At 40.2% G+C, this 22,554-nt stretch overlaps 1 protein-coding gene across 8 annotated transcripts in view; it reads right to left on the bottom strand.

The window, feature by feature from the left end:
• Nucleotides 1–22,554, bottom strand: part of LIN9 (lin-9 DREAM MuvB core complex component) — an 82,207-nt gene that overhangs the window by 10,423 nt on the left and 49,230 nt on the right. For all 8 annotated transcript variants that reach the window (XM_024237958.2, XM_024237961.2, XM_024237965.2 and 5 more), the window contains one exon: nt 12,007–12,087. In XM_024237958.2, coding sequence (XP_024093726.1) covers nt 12,007–12,087 — 81 coding nt within the window. The remainder of the gene's footprint in view (nt 1–12,006; nt 12,088–22,554) is intronic.

Below are 22,554 nucleotides of genomic sequence, written 5' to 3'. Positions count from 1 at the left end.
ATAGGATTGTTAGTTGTTAAACCGTATGTCCTCATTTGAAGCATTCTGGTTATTTAAACCAATTGACGCTGTACCTGGAATCAATTCAGTATAGCATAACGGTTCAAGAGCGTGGGTATTAGAATCAGATTATATATGTTCAAATTCCACCTCTATCACCATCTAGCTGTGTGATGTTAAGGAAGTTTCTTAATCTCTCTGTGCCTCATGTTCTTCAAATGCAAAATGGGGATTATAAGAATATCTATCTAGTGGGGTTGTTGCAAAGATTAAATGAGATAATACATGCTAGCACAGTGCTTCCCACATAGAAGATGCTCAGTGGATATTAACTTTTCATTGTGTCATCATTCCATATATGCTCCTTACCAACAAGTGTTAATGGACTTTGATGCCATTTCCTTCCCTCTCTTCACAGTACTTCCAATAAATTATACTCTCCATTTCATTCCTGCTAAAAATGCTGGCAATGAAACCTCTCCAGTCAAGGAAAATTTAACCACATTTCTTTTTTCAGAGGATTTCTGAGAAAGCACGTTGTTATGCACTAAGGAAGCAAAATTGCTCCTTCTAATAAGTATAGGTAGGGAAAGAAAACTTTCCTAGACCTAGGGAGGAACTACTTATATAGGTTCCAAATCACAGAATTATAGACTGAGCTAACAGAAACCTCAGAGGTCATCTAGTTAAGCCATACCATTTTACAGAGGAGAAAACTGAGGCCTAGAAAAATTAAATAACAGCACACACTATTAATGATGTGCTGATTACTTAATGATGACAACAGATGTACTAAATAGAGCTGACTAATGTGCCATGCACTAAGAGTGGTTTTGTTGTTGTTTTTGGGATGGCGTCTTGCTGTGTTGCCCAGGCTAGATTCGAACTCCTGGCCTGAAGCAATCCTCCTGCCTCAGCCTCCCAAGCAGCTGTGACTATAGTATGTGCCACCACACCCAGCTTGTTCTAAGTATTTTATTTTTTTTTTTTGAGACAGGGTTTCACTCCCATCACCCAGGCTGGAGTGCAATGACGTGATCTCCGCTCACTACAACCTCTGCCTCCTGAGCTCAAGCAATCCTTCTGCCTCAGCCTCTCAAGTAGGTGGGACTACAGGTGCGTGCCATCACACCTGGCTAATTTTTGTATTTTTAGTGGAGATGGGGGTTTCACCATGTTGGCCAGGCTGGTCTCGAACTCCTGACCTCAAGTGATCCACCTGCCTTGGCCTCCCTAAGTGCTGGGATTACAGGTGTGAGCCACCACGCCTGGCCTGTTTTGTTTTTTAGAGACAGGGTCTCACTCTGTTGCCCAGGCAGGACTGCAGTGGCACGATCGTAACTCAGTGCAGTCTCAAACTCCTGGACTCAAAGGATCCTCCTGTCTCAGCCTCCCAAGTAGCTTGGACTACAGGCATGTGCCACTATGCCTGGCTAATGTTCTAAGTGTTTTTAAAGGATTTCATTGAATCCTCACAATAACCCCATGAGAAAGATATTATTGCTTATTGTCTCCATTTTACATATGAGGCCCATGTACCACAGCCAGTAAGTGGTAACCTTGTGGGATCTGAAGCCAGTTTGCATCAGTTAGAATTCCTCTGCTACTATAGATGTGAAGCAGTAAAAGAGAAAGAGGGGAGGGAATGCCACAGTGGGAGTAGGGAAGGGATAATTTCCACACAGGCCTGGAATCATATCCAGGACATCCTACTTTTAGTTTACCATTGGTGCTTCCTGAATTGCTTCCTCTTCGTAAACCTCAGTTTTTGTGAAGTTAAAACCACTGGATCATCCGAAAGATTTTCTATAAGAATGCAGGGATAATGCAGGACATGCTGAATTTAATTTCATTTCCTTGTCGGGAATTGGGGGTTACTGAGGACATAGTGTAACGTAAATTATAACTAAGTATTTGATCAAGCCTCTTCTCGGGGATAAGTGTATACTTTTGCAGACTCAGAACTAGTTAATCAAAATCAAAATCATTAAAAGCTCTGTATCTCTTACAGCGAATTTGAGGGTGTCAAAAATCTCTATCTTCATCTTTTGTGTTCAACATTTTAATGAATTAAAGATGTACAAAGGGTTTACATATACAGTATACATCAAAATGTATGAAATTGGGAGATGGCTAATGCATTACAAAATGGGGTGATATAGGCTGGGTGCGGTGGCTCACACCTGTAATCCCAGCACTTTGGGAGGCTGAGGCGGGTGGATCACGAGGTCAGGAGATCGAGACCATCCTGGCTAACATGGTGAAACCCTGTCTCTACTAAAAATACAAAAAATTAGCTGGGCGTGGTGGCAGGTGCCTGTAGCCCCAGCTACTCGGGAGGCTGAGGTAGGAGAACGGCGTGAACCCGGGAGGCGGAGCTTGCAGTGAGCCAAGATCGCGCCACTGCACTCCAGCCTGGGCAACAGAGCAAGACTCTGTTTCAAAAAAAAAAAAAAAAAAAAAAAGGGGGGGGGGGTGATGTAACTAATGAACCGTAAAAAAAACCTCTGAAACTAAACAGATATAGACTTCTCATCAAAATTATCATCTGGTTACAGCTCCAACTTCTAAAAATATTTTTTGAGCCCCCTTTTTTGAAGCTGTTCTCAAAGTCTTTATCTTTTTGAATATCTCCCAATGATGGAAAAAATTTCCCTTATCTTCTTAAACATCTAAATAATAAAGGGTTAATATAGAAGAATAAATGTACAAGAATGACCAAACCAATTTTGAAAGAGAAAGACAAATGGAGGGACTTGTACTGGTAGTTATCAAACAGTATAGTATTGACATGGGAGACAAATACACCAATGGGAGAGAATGGTGGCCAGTCTATACTAAATTCCAACAGATATGTATATGTATGCCTGGCACATATGCTTGTGTGTGTATGAATATATGTATACTGTTTGGAAATTTTGTATATAGTAAAGCTGGCCTTTCAAATCAGTGGGAAAGGATGAACTATTAATAAATTGGAACAATTATCTATTTGAGGAAAAAAGTTAGCTCTCTGTACTCAAATCGTTCACAAAATTTTAGGATGTACTGAAGGTCTAAATATTAAAAGAAACTATAAAAGTATCATGAGAAGACAGGAGAATATGTTTATGAATAAGAGGTAAAGAAGCTATTTTAAACAAGTTACAAATACCAGAAAAAGGAACAGGCTGATATAGAGCTGACCGTTAGACAACACAGGTTTGAATGGTGCAGGTCCACTTACATTACTTATATGCAGATTTTTTTAAAATTAATTTTTGTAACAGCCAACCAGATCGTATAGATGCAACTTTTTCAAAAGTTACACCAGTGTGCCTGCTTCTCCTGCCTTCCCTTCCATCTCCTCTTCCTCTTCTGCCTCTGCCACCCGAGACAGCAAAACCAACCCCTCCACTTCCTCCTCCTCCTCAGCCTACTCAACGTGAAGATGACAAGGATGAAAACCTTTATGATCTACTCCCGCTTAATGAATAATGAATATGTTTTCTTTACCTTATGATTTTCTTAATAACATTTCCTTTTCTCTAGATTACTTTATGTAAGGATACAGTATATAATGCATATAGAAGGTATGTGTTCATCTACTATTTAGGTTATCAGTAAAGCTCCTGGTCAACAGTAGGCTATTAGTAGTTAAGTTTTAGGGGAGTCAAAAGCTGTATGCAGATTTTTGACTGCTGGCGGGGGTTGCACCCCAACCCCCATGTTGTTTGAGGGTCAACTGTATTTGACTACATCAAAATTTAAATTTTCTGTACTATGGTAACATGCGAAACAAATAATTTTGTTAATATAAATGGCCAATTAAAATACAAAAAGATGCTTAATTCCACTAGTAGCCTTAGAAATACAAAATAAAACAATGCGATTTATATTTCACCTATCAGATTGCTAACAATTTAAAGATCTTCTAACACTAGGATTGAAGAGAGTGATCTAGATTTACTGATACTATACAGTGAAAAGCAGAATGTTACATAGCATAAAATTTATTTAAAAATGTCTGCCCTTGGCTGGGCACGGTGGTTCAGGCCTGTAATCCCTGCACTTTGGGAGGCCAAGGCGGGCAGATCACTTGAGGTCAGGAGTTCAAGACCAGCCTGGCCAACATGGTGAAACCCCATCTCTACTAAAAATACACAAAATTAGCTGGGCGTGGTGGTATGTGCCTGTAATCCCAGCTACTTGGGAGGTTGAGGTAGAAGAATTGCTTGAACCGAGGTGGAGGTTGCAGTAAGCCAAGATTACACCACTGCACTCCATCCTGGGCAACAGAGTGAGACTCTGTCTCAAAAAAAAAAAAAAGTCCCCTCCTCAAAAAAACCCAATAGCATATATTCTATAGGTATTTATACATTAAAAAATAAATACAAAGAAAGAAAAACACACATCAAACTCAATAAGAATGGTAATTTTTTTAAGAAAAGTACATTCATTTTACACATATACACATACAATTAAAAATTATTATTATTATTTTTTGAGATGGAGTCTTGCTCTGTTGCCCAGGCTGGAGTGCAGTGGCACAATCTCGGCTTACTGCAACCTCCACCTCCAAGGTTCAAGTGATTCTCCTGCCTCAGCCTCCCGAATAGCTGGGATTACAGGTATGGGCTACCGCGCCTGGTTAATTTTTGTATTTTTACTAGAGGTGGGGTTTCACCATGTTGGCCAGGCTGATCTCGAACTCCTGGCCTCAAGTGATCCACCCGCCTCAGCCTCCCAAAGTGCTGGGATTACAGGCGTGAGCCACTGTGCCTGGCCTAAAAATTACTTTAGGAGGTCGAGGAGGGTAGATCACTTGAGGCCAGGAGTTAAAGACTAACCTGACCAACATGGTGAAACCCCGTCTCTACCAAAAATATAAAAAATTAGCCGGGCGCGGTGGCGCATGCCTGTAATCCCAGCTACTCGGGAGGCTGAGGCAGGAGAATCGCTTGAACCTGGGAGGCAGAGGTTGCAGTGAGCCGAGATCGTGCCTCTCCACTCCAGCCTGGGTGACAAAGCAAGACTCCGTCTCAAAAAAAAAAAAATAAAATAAAATAAAAACAAGTCAAAAATATGACTTGTTTCATTCATATGACTGTATGAATAAGGTGAGGCATTTGAACCATTAGAAATAACTAATACATTCTGATAAAAAACCAGGTATGATCACAAAGTAATGAAAGATTTTCTTGTGTGGCTTACAGGTTCATGTTGAAGGCAAACAGTCTGTAAAAATATGAGCTTATAAGGGACAAGATGGAAAATACCAGATTTAGCAGTTCATGATCAAGGGTATGGATTTATTTGACTAGTCCTCTACAGATATTCATTTAACCATGTACAGTTTTTTGCTATTACAACAATGCTGTGATGAACATCCTTGTAGGCGCATCTTCCAAATGATACTCTAGAAGTAAAATTTCTGGCCCATCAGTATGGCCAAGCTGCCTTCCAGAAAGACTTCAATTAACTTATATTCCCACCTAAAGTGTATAAACATGCTCCTTCTTGATGAACATTCAGGTTGTTTCTAACCTTCAGATCTTGCAAACATGCTGCAATGAACATGTAGTCATTTTGGACAAAGGCGAACATAAGTGTAGAAGTTTCCAGGAGTGGAACTGCTAAATCAAAGGATTTGAGCATTTTAAATCTTGATAGATATTGCCAAAGCACCTGTAGAGGCCAGAGGGACCTCCCCTTCACCCTCTGAAGGCTCACTGAAAATCACTGACAAAAGAGAGATTAATAGGAAAAAAGGCATACACATTTATTTGGTTATAATTTTATGTGACGCCAGAGTCTTCAGAATGAAGAATACAAAATAAACTGTCAATTTTTGTGCTTAGGTTCACAAAGCATATGGACAGTGGTATAGAAATAATGATTGGACACAGGAGGCTGAGGCATAAGAATTGCTTGAGCCCAGGAGGCGGACGTTGCAGTGAGCCAAGGTTGCACCACTGCACTCCAGCCTAGGCAACAGAGTAAGACTCTGTCTCCAGAAAAAAAAAACAAAAAAGAAAAGAAAAAACAAAAAAGAAATATGATTGGACAAACAGGGTATGATATAATGCTAACAGACAAAGTAGGGAAATCCAGCAAGGCCTGTCTAGATTTCGCTTGGCCTGTCTCTGCAGCAATCCTTCCTACAGGTATGAGGCAGAATCCTGTCTGGAATGGGGGGTCTTATGACCTACAGTCAAAGTAGGTCAAATAATTTCTTTATGACCAATTTTTACACAGAAAGGTGATGGGCAAGCTGGAGTAAAATTCTCAGGTTTTATATAAGGCTGGCTTCTGGGAAAAGGAGTTCTGGTTTCTACGACTTGCTTTGGGGAAGAGGGATTCTGGTTTCTGTGGTTAGCCTCAGAAGAAAATGAGAGATCAAAGATAGGTGGGCAGAAAAAGGTCAGAGAGAGCTGCTTCTGAGGCCTTCATTTCGGGGTATCATTTTCTGAGACCCTGTACACCCTTCATAAAAGATGTACTAATTTATGTGTAAGAATGCCTACTTGTCCACATCCTCACCAATACAGTGTTTTGTTAAAGTTTCTTAGTTCTGCCAGTCACATACTTGTCTTTTTTTTTCCCCCCAAGAAACAGGGTCTCACTCTGTCACCCAGACTGGAGTTCAGTGGTACCATCCTAGCTCACCACAGCCCCAAACTTCTGGGCTCAAGCAATCCTCCCCCATCAGCCTCCTGGGTAGCTGGAACTATACCATGCCTGGCTAATTTTTCTAAAAAACAAAAAAAAATTTTTTTTTTTTTTGAGACTCAGTCTTGCTCTGTTGCCCAGGCTGGAGTGCAGTGGCTTGGTCTTGGCTCTTACTGCAACATCTGCTTCCTGGGTTCAAGTGATTCTCCTGCCTCAGCCTCCTGCGTAGCTGGGATTATAAGTATGTGCCGCCACGCCTGGCTAATTTTTGTATTTTTACTAGAAACGGGGTTTGGCTATGTTGGCCAGGCTAGTCTCAAACTCCTGGCCTAAAGCAATCCAATGGCATGAGCCAGTATACCCAGCCCCAATTAAACATTTTTATTGTTCCATTTCCCACCTACTTCCCCTTAATTAGCTTCATAAATATTCACCTTTTACTATTATTTTAATAGGTTCCTTAGAGATTAAAATGTCGTCCATCTTTGATTTATCTAGGCCTATATGTATATACACCCCTACCCTGACCAACAGACAACTGTAGTGTATTTTAATTCTCTCTATAAGTGCCACAAGAGTTATTTAATGTGTCACTTAGATTAATCCACATATTTACCCTTTTTGTTGTTTCTTCATTCCCTGAATCTTCATGTTTCTTTTACAAACTTCAAGTTTTTTCTTCTGCTTAAACAAAAACTTTAGTATTTCCTTTAATGTAGGTATTCTGGTAAGAAAGTCCATAAATTTGCCTACAACTGTCCTTGTATTAACTTTATCCTTGAAGGCATTTTCACTGGTTATGGAAATCTAGGTTGGTAGTTATTTTGTTTCAGCCCTGTGAAGATGTCATTCCATTATCTTCTGTCTTCTATTGTTTCTGTGGAGATGGTAGCGCTCAGACAAATTGTTGGCTGCTCGTTTGTACATACTCCCCATTCCCATCCTGCCCTGGGTACTCTAACATTTTTTCACTTTGTGTTTAGTTTCAGCAGTTTTAAGACAATGTGTCTAGGTCTGGTGCGGTGGCTTATGCCTGTAATCCCAGCACTTTGGGAGGCCGAGGTGGGTGGATCACGAGGTCAGGAGATCGAGACCATCCTGGCCAACATGGTGAAACCCCGTCTCTACTAAAAAAAAAAAAATACAAAAAATTAGCTGGGTGTGGTGGCAGGCGCCTGTAGTCCCAGCTACTTGGGAGGCTAAGGCAGGAGAATGGCGTGAATCTGGGAGGCAGGGCTTGCAGTGAGCCGAGATTGTGCCACTGCACTCCAGCCTGGGCGACAGAGCAAGACTGTCTCAAAAAAAAAAAAGTGTCTAAAAGTCACTATCATTTTATTTATCTCATTGGGGTTGATAGGAATTTATCTGTGGCTTGTTGCCTTTTGATGGTTTTGGAATGCCTTTAGTCATTATCTTTTAAAATACTGCATTTGTCCCATTCTTTCTTTTTCCTTCTGCTATTCCATTACATATTAGACCTTCCTCACTGTATTTATCCCTATTTATCATCTCTTCTCTTCTATATTTTCCACTCGTTTTTATCTTCACGTTTCATTCAGGATATTTTCTTCTGATCTATTTTAAATTACTAGCTCTCTCTTTAGCTGTTTCTAATCTGCTGTGGTTGTATCCACCAACTGAGTTCTTAACTTTGATTGCTAGAGTTTATAGTTTTCATTTGGTCTTTTTTATTGTTGTTTCCAGTTCTCTTCTAAAATTCTCAATTTTGTCTCATCTCTTTTAACAAATTAAGCATTTAAAATATATTTCTAAAAACTCCATTGTCTGGTCTACCTACTGTCTACAGTTGATCTTCTTTTTTCCTTAGGGTTATTGTGTCTCCCCTATTGTGTCTTGAATTTAAATTGAGTTTTAGATACTATATATAAAAATTTATAGAAATAATTTGAGGCCTATAAAAATGCTATATTCCTCCAAAGAGGACTTAAAGTTTGCCAACATCCCCCAACCCTTGGTGGGTCTCTGGACTCTAGTTTTGGCCTCCAACCCATTTAAGCCTTTCAAGAATGCCACTTAGCTTCTCAGCTACCTTTTCTGGAACTTGCAGAAGCCCCCAAGGAAAAAGCAACCCTGAACATCAGGTTCCCCCTTACTTCTTTCCTTCTTTTCCCAGATCCTATAATTCCTTGATGCCTTGTTGTTTATTTTCTTTCTTTTTTTTTTTTTTTGAGACAGAGTCTCACTCTGTTGCCCAGGCTAGAGTGCAGTGGCACGATCTTGGCTCACTGCAACGTCTACTTCGTGGGTTCAAGTGACTCTCCTGCCTCAGCCCCCCAAGTAGCTGGGATTACAGATGCACGCCTATCACACCCAGCCAATTTTTTTATTTTCAGTAGAGACAGGGTTTTGCCACGTTGGCCAGGCTTGTCTTGAACTCGTGACCTCAAGTGATCCACTCGCCTTGGCCTCCCAAAGTGCTGGGATTACAGGTATGAGCCACTGTGCCCGGCCTCCTTAATGCCTTGTTAATGCTCCAGTGTTCTTCAAGCAGGTTATTTTAATATTTTATTCCAGAGGAAACAGTTATTTACAGCAGGAAGGTTAATCCAAATTACCTAGTCTACTCTTACCAAAAGCAGAAAAAAAACCTTAACTTTCCCCAAATAGTACATTCAAATTCTTTAGAGAAGTGCTTCTTTCTCTCCATTTAACTTGAGTAAATGCCACGTTTGAGTTCTGTCACTGAGATGAAGAAGGGGAACAAGGAGAAAGACCTTGAATTAATTGCCTTTTAAAATACTAATCTCACTTCTGCACTTCATCATATTTGCCAACTCTGGATCTAGGGCCTCTTGTAGCCATGGTTTCTGTTTCATCTAAAAACATGCCAGAAAAAATTTCGAAATCTCACAGACATTGTTAAGCAGACTGCTTCATTTTTTCTGTTTACTTCTTTTTGTACTTCATATTCTATGTGCAATAATAAAGGATATGAAAAAAATATGTTCAGCCTACCATCTTTAAACTAACTTTCATTAAATCTTTCATTTTACTTTCTAAAATTTATCCTACAGATAGACACAAACAAATGCACAAAAATATTAGCACTATATTAATAAAATGATGGAAATAAATATCTGTTAACAGGAAGTTGTTTAAATTATGGTACAATACAATCATTTTAAAAGATAAGCCAATATATCATAATTTAATTCCATTTTGCATGAAAATAATTTTTAGTATATGCACAGAAAAAGAAATCCATATGGTAAACATATAAATAAACATATTTATAACATATGCTAACTTAATAATATTTATGGAGAAGGCATTATAAAGAACTACAGTTTGACTCATTAAATCATTTCATAATATTTGAATTTTTATAGGAAAACTATTTTTACATAAATAAAACAAATAATAAAACATATCAAGCCAACTAGATTACTTCTACAGAGTTCTCATATGCTAAGAAGCCAAGCCAACATCAAAACGGTCTCTGGGAATACAAATTCGTTTTACACTGAAGGCTGCATCTCCTTGGTTTGTGAAACAACCCAAAATAGGTCTCTATTTGAAAGTAGATAAGATTAACTGGGCAAAGGCAAGCCCAGTGCTTTAAAGCATGGAACTTAGAAGAAAACAGTCCTAACTAGTGATATTAAAGGGAAATAATTCATTTATACATAAAGATAGAAGAGATGATAAAGTGACCAGAGAAAAACAGAAGTGGGGTGGAGGAGCACTGAAAAGGCACAGAATATAAAGCGCAGCAGTAGAACTGATGGAAACCAAGAATTAGAGTCCAGTAGGAAAGAAGCATGCACATACATTTCTATGTTTAAGATATGTAACCGCAATATGCTATAGCTAATCCTTTTCATTTTCGGATGGCTTGTGTATCTGATAATACTAATTTCATGTTATGCTTAAATGAGTTAAACTGGGAAATAAACCCAAGTTTTAATACCTGTACTGCTAAAGAGAGCAGTATGATCTTACGCTGAAATCACCTGACATTTTTGGTCTTAAAAATTCAGTAATTTTCAGATAAAAAAAATTCTATAATCCTAAAAGAGGATTGTTCTTTATTCACTTAGGTATCTACTTTTGCAGCTGTAGATACCTAACTGTATCCACACCTATACCCTTACAACATTTCATTCCAGAGATTCCCAGTGCTACTACTCCCATTCCTGCACTTAAAACAGACACTGATCATCAGTCACAGCACTTTGCCCCCTGAGCACAGCCACTGAGTCCACCCTTTCAGACTTCTATACAGTCATTTTCAATAAACTAGAGATAGTACATGAGATAAAACCTATTTGCCATCCTACATATCCTTAAGTAAGATGTGAATTTCATTACAATTTAAAGACTTTCTTAGTGAATAGTGTCTACATAAACAGCTTTTTAAAAAACTCTGTGCCGGGTGCTGTGGCTGGCTGGGTGCCGTGGCTCACACCTGTAATCCCGAGGTGGGTGGATCACCTGAGGTCAGGAGTTCCAGAGCAGCCTGGCCAACATGGTGAAACCCCGTCTCTACTAAAAATACAAAAATTAGCTGGTCGTGGTGGTGTGCACCTGTAATCCTAGCTACTTGGGAGGATGAGGCAGGCGAATCACTTGAACCCGGGAGGCGGAGGTTGCAGTGAGCCGAGATTGCACCATTGCACTCCAGCCTGGGCGACGAGCAAAACTCCGTCTCAGAAAAAAAAAAAAAAAGACTTCTGGTAATTATCTTATGAATAAAATTGGCTCTCATTTTTTGAACTCATTAGATTAATAAATTAGGATATAAACGTTGTCAAGATAACCTAAAGATGACAACATAGATATTTCCTGACTTACTTATTCTGAAACATTTTTTATAACCTGCCATTACAACTTCCTTGGTCACAGGTATCTGTCTGAGCAATTCTAGACTCATGCAAACTGTTGAAAGAACCTAATATATCCATTAATCCTATTCAACTGTACAGTCAATGGCATAATGAGGTCTGGGGCAATGCATTGCCAATTTACTTAGCATATGTTCTGTATAACAAGAGATAGTGATAGCAATGAAGATTTACTTTTGTATGTATGTATGTATGTATTTATTCCTGTATTCATTCATTTACTGAGAGAGGGTCTCGCTATCACCCAGGCTAGACTGTAGTGGTAGAATCATAGCTCACTGCAGTCTCTGACTCTAGACTCAAGCAATCCTTTTGCTTCAGCCTCCCAAGAAGGTGGACTACAGGTGTGGACCTCATGCAAATGAGGATTTAAAAATAATATTTATCTGAAGGTTTCCTCCCACAGATATTTTTAAATCATTAGATATAGATGGTCTCACCATTTTAAAATTAGACAAGCAAATGAAGAAAAAAAAAGAGAAATTCTTACCAATTTTTCTGCTTCTGTGTTCATTTCCCTTAATTTCTTGATATGTTCCTTTTTAATCATGAGAATTTTTGATAATCTGGTCTACAGACAAAGAAGAAATATTTTAGAATAAACAGAGGCATTTAGGTATATTGGTTAGACATTAAATTTCCAATTTTTTAGTAAGATATTTCAGCAATAGATTTTAGTGTTTCAACATATATATATATATAGCATAGCATTGTTTTTTTTTTTTTTCTGAGACAGAGTCTCACTCTGTCACCCAGGCTGGAGTGCAGTGGCACAGTCTTGGCTCACTGCAACCTCTGCCTCCCAGTTCAAGCAATTCTAGACTTAGCCTCCCGAGTAGCAGGGATTACAGGCAAACGCAACCACGCCTGGCTAATTTTCGTAATTTTTTTTTTTTTTGGAGACGGAGTTTTGCTCTGCTGCCCAGGCTGGAGTGCAATGGCATGATCTTGGCTCACTACAACCTCCGCCCCCCAGGCTCAAGCAATTCTCCTGCCTCAGCCTCCCGAGTAGCTGAGATTACAGGCACCCGCCACCATGCCCGACTAATTTTTGTATCTTTAGTAGAGATGGGGTTTTGCCATGTTGGCCAGGCTAGTCTTGAACTCCTGACCTCAGATGATCCACTCACCTTGGCCTCCCAAAGTGCTGGGATTACAGGCGTGAGCCAGGGCACCCGGCCATTTTTGTATTTTTAGTAGAGACGGGGTTTCACCATGCTGGCCAGGCTGGTCTCAAGCTCCTGACCTCAAGTGATCTGCCCACCTTGGCCTCCCAAAGTGCTGGCATTAGACATGAGTCACCACACACAGCGTCATAGCACTGTATTTTATAAATCTGATTAAACCGACAAGCAAATATTATTTTAAAAAATCCATTGTAACTAGGACATGTCAAAAGGACCAAGGAGTCAATCTGAACAAGCTTTCACTGGTCCAAAATAGGGCAATTTGCAGACCAGTAAGAACAATAACTGAAATGAACTAAAGCCAAACGTTAAAATCCATGAGTTTACAATGATACTTAGGAAGAAGAAATGACAGAGTGAGAGCAATTCTGAAATCTTATTGAATGAATGGATCTAAGCATTGATAATCAATGGCAGCTAACATTAAAAAATAATTAGGTCAGAGATGCAGTGGCTCACACCTGTAATCCCAGTACTTTGGGAGGCCAAGGTGGGAAGATCACTTGAGCTCAAGAGTTTGTGACCAGCCTCAGCTTCCCAAGTAGCTGGGATCGTGAGTCTAGGAGTTTGAGACCTCATCTCCACAAAAAATAAACAAAATTAGCTGGGTTTGGTGGCTTGCATCTGTAGTCCCAGTTACTCAGGAGGCTGAGGTGGGAGAACTTCGAGCCTGGGAGGTGGAGGATGCAGTGAGCTGAAATCATGCCACTGCCCTCCAGCCTGGGCAACAGAGCAAGACCCCATCTCATAATAAATAAATAAATAAATAAATAAATAAATAAATAAATAAATAAATAAATGTCTCCTATCAAAAGAACAGACAACCACCTGTAAAAGTAGTCACATAAAAACAAATAATCAGCCAACCAAAAAACCTAAATCCAGTCAAACCTCTAGAAATAATTTTCAATTTACATAAGATACAAAGAACATGTTAAATAATCCCACAAGGATTTAGTCAAAAAATCGAGACTGTGGGAGACTGTATGGATAAATAATCCAGTTTCTTCAATAAGTTGCATGGAGAAAAAAGGCACTCAACATTTAAAAAACAACTGAAAAATCTGAATAGCCACTGGATATTTGATATTGACATTTAAATTTTTACAGATGTAATGATGACATTGTAGTTATGTTTCTTAAAAAAAAGAAATCCAGGCCAGGTGTGGTAGCTCACGCCTATAATCCCAGCACTTTGGGAGGCGGGTGGATCACCAGAGGTCAGGAGTTTGAGATCAACCTGGCCAACATGGTAAAACCCCGTCTCTACTAAAAATACAAAAATTAGCAGTGCCTGGTGGTGGACACCTGTAGTTCCAACTACTTGGGAGGCTGAGGCAGGAGAATCGCTTGAACCCAGGAGGCAGAGGTTGCAGTGAGCAAGATGGTACCACTGAACTCCATCCTGGGGGACAAGAGCGAAACACCCTCTCAAAAAAGAAATCCCAGCTGGGCACAGTGGCTCACACCTATAATTCCAGGACTTTGGGAGGCAGAGGTGGGAGGATCACTTGAGTCCAGGAGTTTGAGACCAGCTTGGGCAACACAGCAAGACCCCATCTCTATGAAAAAGTAAAAAATTAGCCAGGTGTGGTGGCGCCCACCTGTAGTCCCAGCTACTCAGGAGGCTTAGGCGGGAGGATTGCTTGAGCCCAGGGGTTTGAGGCTGTAGTGATCTGTGATCATGCCACTGCATTCAGCCTGGGTGACAAAGTGACTGAAACCCTGTCTCAAAAAAAAAAAAAAAAAAAGAGAAAGAAAGAAAAAAATTTCTCTCTCTTTTTTTTGGAGATGGAATCTTGCTCTGTCACCCAGGCTTGAACGCAGCTGCATGATCTTGGCTTCACCTCCCAGGTTCAAGCAATCCTCATGCCTCAGGTTCCCGAGTAGCTGGGACTACAGGCTCGCACCACCACGCCTGGATAATTTTTCCATTTTTAGTAGAGATGACGTTTTTCCATCTTGGCCAGGCTGGTCTTGAACTTCCTGACCTCAGGTGATCCATTAGCCTCAGCCTCCCAAAGTGGTGGGATTGGATTACATACAGGCATAAGCCACCATGCCTGGCCAAAAAAAGGGTTATCTCTTAGAAATAAATAAAAAGGGCCAGGCACGGTGGCTCACGCCTGTAATTCCAGAACTTTGGGAGGCCAAGGTGGGTGGATCACCTGAGGTCAGGAGTTTGAGACCAGCCTGGCCAACATGGTGAAACCCCATCTCTACTAAAAATACAAAATTTAGCCGGCATGATGGCAGGCGCCTGTAATCCTGGCTACTCAGAAGGCTGAGGCAGGAGAATCGCATGAACCCGGGAAGCAGAGTCTGCAATGAGCCGAGATCACACCATTGCACTGGGCAACAGAGTAAGATTCTGTTTCAAAAAAGAAAAAGAAAAAAAGAAAGAAATAATAAGGCCGGGTGTGGTAGCTTATAGCTACCCAGGCTGAGTGCAGTAGCGTGATCATGGCTCACTGCAGCCTCAACCTCCTGGGCTCAAGTGATCTTCCCACCTCAGACTCCTGAGTAGTTGGGACTACAGGGGCGTACCACCACACCTGGCTAATTTTTGTATTTTTTGTACAGATGGGGTCTCACTATGTTGCCCAGACTTGTCTTCAACTCCTAGACTCAATCCTTGTCTATGTTGCCCAGGCTTGTCTTGAACTCCTAGACTTCCAATCCTCCCAACTCGGCCACCTAAAGTGCTGGGATTGTAGGTGTGAACCACTGTGCCTGGTGGCAAAACATTTTTAATGTTTATTTTGTCATAAGAAAAAATACATTTGGAACAGCAAAAAAATCAAAATATCAACTTCACTTAAGAGCAAAACAGAGTTTTATAAAACCTCACGTACTATAAAAGGTAAGGACATAAAATAACTTTTATTTTTACCTCTTAAATATCTTAAAATAATAGTGGAAATAGTATTTTAACTAGGCTTTACATATAGATTATAAATTTTAAATTAAATACTAAAATCAAATACATAGACTTTCAGTTTACAGTCTGGGATATAAGAAGCTTGGAAGGTGCTACTCCATCCTAACTAACACCAGGTCAAAAGCTGAACATACTTAAAAAAATCAACAACACTTGACCAGGCGCGGTGGCTCACGCCTGTAATCCCAGCACTTTGGGAGGCCGAGATGAGCGGATCATGAGGTCAGGAGATCGAGACCATCCTGGCTAACACGGTGAAACCCCGTCTCTACTAAAAATACAAAAAATTAGCCGGGCGTAGTGGAGGGTGCCTGTAGTCCCAGCTACTCGGGAGGCTGAGGCAGAAGAATGGCGTGAACCCGGGAGGCGGAGCTTGCAGTGAGCTGAGATCGTGCCACTACACTCTTGCCTGGGCAACAGAGCGAGACTCCGTCTCAAAAAAAATAAAAATAAAAAAAATAATCAACGACACTTCTTAGATCTCTAAGTTGAGGGCCAAGGCAAACTGTCCACAAAATTGGAAAGAATGAAAGGCAAGTATGTAGAATCACAATTTACTGGAGCAGAAACCCATGAGCAAAAACCTCTAGGAACCAGTGCTGGGGTAGGAAAAACTGAACTGTAATTTATGTGGTAGGTGCGGGCAAGTCTGACCATTAAGCATTTACTCTATGGGACCCAGTAAGGAGGGTTTTTTGAAAAGCATACTTTGTGAGTTTTACTTCCAGGGGCTTAATCTGGTTCTTAGTGAATACTGCAGAAATACTCCCTCTTGCTTCCTGCAAGGGGAAGGAAAACTAACAATTTTGAATTAAGATGGAGCATTCTGTTCTTAGCAAGGCCTGCCCTCAGGAAAAACTATTTAACCAGAAGCGAACATGCTAGGGTTTTATCAGAGGCTAACTGACCTGGGGGAAGAGGAAAACCCAACCCCAGCCCACTCTAGCCACCCTGTACCACATAAGAGGAGGAAAAACTGAGGTGCATTTGTGAAGTTCACAGTCCAGAGGCTCAGGCTGACACAGTTCCTTTTACATAGTACATCATGTTTGGCAATTAAGAAAAAATTACAAGGTACGCCAGGAGGCAAAAAAAAACCATAGTTTGAAGAGACAAAGCAAGCATAAAAACCAGCCTTAGATATGGCAGGGATGTGAAAGAACTATGAGTAATAAGCTAAGGCCTCTAATGGATAAAATAGCATGCAAGAACAGATGGGCAATGCAAGCAGAGAGATGAAAATTTCTCGAGCTTGAGGATATATTATTTATTTTTCTTTTTTTTCTTCCACAACAGTTATCTCAGAAGAGGATATATTAATAGGAACTTCCAAAACTAAAAAACAAAGAGAACAAAGACTAAAAAAATCAGCACAGAATGTGCAAGGATTGTGGGACAACTACAAAAGGTATGACTTGTGCATTAATGGAAATACAAGGAGGAGAGGAAAGAGAGAAAAAAAGGAAGATCTGAAATATAATGAATGAGAATTTCCCCAATTTAATGTCAAATACCAAACCAAAGATCTAAGAATCTCAGAGAATACCAAGCAGAAAAAACACCACAAAAACCTCTAGATTTACACATATCATATTCAAACTACAGAAAATCCAAGATAAAGAAAAATTCTGGTCCAGCTATGGTGGCTCACATCTCTAATCCCAGCACTTTGGAAGGCTGAGGCGGGCAGACTGCTTGAGCCTAGCAGTTCGAGACCAGCCTGGACAACACGGCAAAACCCCATCTCTACATACTAAAAAAAAGGAAAAAAAAAAATCCTGAAAGAAAACACTTTACCGATAGAGGAGCAAAGATAAGAATTTCATCTGACTTCTTCTTAGAAACCAGGCAAGCAAGAGGAGACTGGAGTGAAATATCTTGTGTTGAGAAAAAAAATCTGGCAATCTAAACCTCTGCACCCTATGAAATTATCATTCAAAAGTAAAACAGGACTGGGCATCATAGCTCATGCCTGTAATCTCAGCACTTTGGAAGGCCAAGAGGGAGAACTGCTTAAGCCCAGGAGTTGTGGAGCAGCCTGAGAAACACAGCTAGACCTTATCTCTACAATAATAAATAAAATACCTTTTTTTTTTTTTTTTTTGAGACAGAGTCTCGCTCTGTCACCCAGGCTGGAGTGCAGGGGTGCGATCTTGGCTCACTGCAAGCTCCACCTCCTGGGTTCACACCAGTCTCCTGCCTCAGCCTCCCGAGTAGCTGGGACTACAGGCGCCCGCCACCACATCCAGCTAATTTTTTGTATTTTTAGTAGAGACAGGGTTTCACCATGTTAGCCAGGATGGTCTGGATCTCCTGACCTCGTGATCCGCCCGCCTGGCCTCCCAAAGTGCTGGGATTACAGGCACGAGCCACCATTCCTGGCCAATAAAATAAAATTTTTTTTAAGTGAAAGAAAAATACTTTCTCAGAGAAAAAAACCTGAGAAAATCTGTCGCCAGTAGGATTGCCTTGTAAGAAATAATTTCTTTCTCTTTTTTTTGAGATGGAATCTTGCTCTGTTGCCCAGGCTGGAGTGCAACGGAGCGATTTTGGCTCCCTGCAACCTCCACCTCCCAGGTCCAAGCGATTCTCGTGCCTCAGCCTCCCAAGTAGCTGGGACTATAAGTGCCACCATGCCCGGCTAATTTTTGTATTTTTAGTAGAGACGGGGTTTCACCATGTTGGCCAGGCTGGTCTCGAACTCCTGACCTCAAGTGATCTACCCACTTCAGCCTCCCAAAGTGCTAGGATCACAGGCGTGAGCCATCACACCTGGCCAGAAATGTTAAATGATGTTCTTTAAAGAAAAAGAAAATGATACATGTCAGAAACTCAGATATAAATAAAGGAAATGTATCAAAGAAAGAATATGTTGAAGGTAAAATACAAACTTTTATTTTCCTTATTCCTAATTGTTTCAACAGATAACAGTTTGTTCAAAATAATAACAGCAACAGCATATTTGATTATATATGATTATGTGTATATATGCTTATGCATGCTTACGTATAAATAAAATAATGACAGCAATGATACAAAGGAAAGGAGGGATGAATTAGGATTATTTTGTTATTATCAGGTACTAGTACTACCCATGAAGCTGTACAGTGTTATTTGAAAGTGGATATGGATTAGTTGTAAAAGTATATAATGTAAACTCTAGGGCAACCATTAAAGAAAGCTAAAAGAAAAAAAGTATAACCTATATGCTAAGAAAGCAGAGATAAATGGAATTATATAAAGTAAACCATAAAACGCAAAAAAAGAGTGGAATATAAAAATAGAAATAGAGAATATGAGCAACAAATAGAACATAGTAATAAATATGGTAGACATTACTATATGATAATCCAACTATATCAATAATCACTTTGAAATCTACTTTAAACATAAAGACACAGATAGATTAAAAGTAAATGGATGAAGGCCAGGTGTGGTGGCTCATGCCTATAATCCCAGTACTTTGGGAGGCCGAGGTGGGTCCCATCGCTTGAGCCAAGGAGTTCAAGACCAGCCTGGGGTACACTGACACCCCATGTCTATACAAAAAATACAAAAATTAGCAGGTGTGGTGTCTTGTGCCTGTAGTCCCAGCTACTTGGGAGGCTGAGGTGGGAGGATTGCTTAAGCCCAGGAGGTTGAGGCTGTAGTGAGCCACCGCACTCCAGCCTAGGCTACAGAGGGAGACCCTGTTCTCAAAAAAAACCCAAAAAAACAAAAAACCAACAACAAAAAAAACAGGGCTAGTCTCAGTGGCTGACACTTGTAATTCCAGCACTTTGGGAGGCTGAGGCAGGCAGATTTCTTGTGGTCAGGAGTTCCAGACCAGCCTGGCCAACATGGTGAAAACCTACCTGTCTCTACTAAAAATACAAATATTAGCCAGATGTGGTGGAGCGCGCATGTAATCCTAGTTACTTGGGAGGCTGAGGCATGAGAATCGTTTGAACCCAGGAGGCAGAGGCTGCCTGGGCGACAGAGCAAGACTTTGTCTCAAAAAAAAAAAAAAAAAAAAAAAAAAAGTAAATGGATAAAGAATATGCCATGCTAACTAATCGAAAGAAAGCAGGAGCAGTTATATCAATTTCAGACAAAGCTGACTCCAGAGCAAGAAAAGGTGTCAGGAATAAAAAGGGGCATTACGGCCGGGCACGGTGGCTCAAGCCTCTAATCCCAGCACTTTGGGAGGCCCAGGCGGGCGGATCACAAGGTCAGGAGATCGAGACTGTCCTGGCTAACACGGTGAAACCCTGTCTCTACTAAAAATACAAAAAAATTAGCCGGGCATGGTGGCGGGCGCCTGTAGTCCCAGCTACTCAGGAGACTGAGGCAGGAGAATGGCGTGAACCTGGGAGGCGGAGCTTGCAGTGAGCCGAGGTCACGCCACTGCACTCCAGCCAAGGGTGACAGAGCAAGACTCTGTCTCAAAAAAATAAATAAATAAATAAATAAATAAAAGGCATTACATAATGAGAAAGGGGTCAATGTTCCAAGAAGACATAATAATTTTTTTTTTTTTTTTTTTGCTCTGTCACCCAGGCCAGAGTGCAGTGGTGCAATGTCAGCCCACGCCTCCTGGGTTCAAGCAATTCTCCTGTCTCAGCCTCCTGAGTAGCTGGGATTACAGGTGTCTGCCACCACACCTAGCTAATTTTGTATTTTTAGTAGAGACGGGGTTTCACCACGTTGGCCAGGCTGGTCTTGAACTCCTGACCTCAAGTGATCTGCCTGCCTAAGCTTCCCAAAGGGCTGGGATTACAGGCGTGAGCCACCACACCTGGCCAACAATACTTAATATTTATGTGCCTAATAACAGAATATCAAAACATGAGGCAAAATGATTAACTATTGACAAATAGATCAATCCACCATTATAGTTGGAGATTTTGATACCCCTCTATCAGAAATGAACAGATCCATTTAAATAAACAGATCAATTAACTGGATATAATTGGTATCTATAGACTACTTCATCCAACAACCACAGAATATACTTTCTACTCAAGGTCATGCGGAAAATTCATGAAGATCTCATTCTGGGCCACAAAACATACTTTAACAAAATTAAAAGAATAGAAATCATACAATGTATGCTCTTACACCACAATGAACTTCTACTAGAAATCAATAACAAAGAAAGCTGTAAAATCTGAAGATATGTCTAAATAATACATGAGTCAAAAAAGCAATCTAAAAGAAGAAATGAAAAAATATTCTGAACTAGTTAAAAATAAAAAGACAACTTGTCAAAATTTGTGTGATGCAGCCAAAGCAGTGCTTAGTGGGAAACTTGTAGTATCGAATGCATATATTAGTAAAGAAGACTTAAAATCAGTAATTTAAGCTTCCACCATAGGAAACTAAAAAAAAAAAATAGCAAATTAAATACAAAGTAAGCAGAATAATATAAACTAGAGCAGAAATCAATAAAATTGAAAACAGGAAATTAATAGAAAAAAATCTACAAAACCAAAAGCTGGTTCTTTAAAAAGATCAATGATACTGATAAGCCTCTAGCTAGGCTAAGAAAAAAGAGAGAGGACACAAATTATTAATTTCAGAAATGAAAAAGGGGCATCACTACAGATCCTATGGACTTTAAAAAGATAAACTCCTTGAAATTTCTAAATTCGCACAAGATAAAAATGTAAGGCTCTGAATAGGCTTATATCTATTAAATAAATTGAGTCAATAATTAACCTTCCAAAACAGATAGCACCAGGCCCAGATGGGTTCACTAAGGAATTCTACTACACATTTGAGGAAGAAATTATACCCAACCTCTGTTATGTTTTAGAGGATAGAAGCAGAGGAAATACTTCCTAACTCATTCTCCAAGGTTAGCATTACCTTAATACCAAAATCTGACAAAGACACTGTGAAAGAAAACTATAAGCCAGGCACAATGGAATGTACTCATAGTCCTAGCTACTGGGAGGCTGAAGTGGGAGGATCACTTGAACCCAGGAGTCTGCACCCAGCCTGGGCAACATAGATCCCCTGTCCAAACATGAAAAGAAAAAAACTATAGATCAGTATCTTTCATAAACACAGATGCAAAAATCCTCAATAAGATATTAGCAAATTGAATCCAATGATGTATAAAAGGATTTAAGATCACAGCCAAGTGAGTTTTTTTTTTGTTTTGTTTTGTTTTTTTTTTTTGAGACAGAGTCTTGCTCTGTCACCCAGGCTGGAGTGCAGTGGCGCGAACTCGGCTCACTGCAAGCTCTGCCTCCCAGGTTCACGCCAGTCTCCTGTCTCAGCCTCCCGAGTAACTGGGACCACAGGCGCTCGCCACCACGCCTGGCTATTTTTTTTGTATTTTTAGTAGAAACGGGGTTTCACCATGCTAGCCAGGACGGTCTCGATCTCCTGACCTCGTGATCCACCTGCCTCGGCCTCCCAAAGTGCTGGGATTACAGGCGTGAGCCACTGCACCCGGCCCCAAGTGAGATTTACCTGAAGGATGCAAGGCTGATTCAATGTTTGAAAATTAATTAATATAATCCATCACATCAGTAGGCTAAAGAAGAAAAATATGATCAGATTGATAGAGGCAAAGTATTTGACAAAATTCAACACTCATTCATGATAAAAACTCTCAGTAAACTAGGAATAGACAACGTCCCCAACCTGATAAAAAAAATCTACAAAAAAACCCCATGTCTAATATCATACTTAATGGTGAGAAACTAGAAGTTTTCCCACTAAGATCAGGAAGAAGGCAACAATGTCCTCTCTTATCACTCTTTTCAACATCATACTGGAAGTCCTAGCTAATGCAATAAGACAAGAAAGAGAAATAAAAGGTAGAATTGGGAAGGAAAAAAACAACTATCTGTTTTAGGCGGGTGACATGACTGTCTATGTAGACAATCTGAAAGAACTGACAAAAAAAAATCCCTGG

This window comes from Pongo abelii, chromosome 1, assembly GCF_028885655.2.
Source record: "Pongo abelii isolate AG06213 chromosome 1, NHGRI_mPonAbe1-v2.0_pri, whole genome shotgun sequence".
Lineage (NCBI taxonomy): Eukaryota > Metazoa > Chordata > Mammalia > Primates > Hominidae > Pongo > Pongo abelii.
This window is presented reverse-complemented; position numbering and strand designations above follow the sequence as displayed.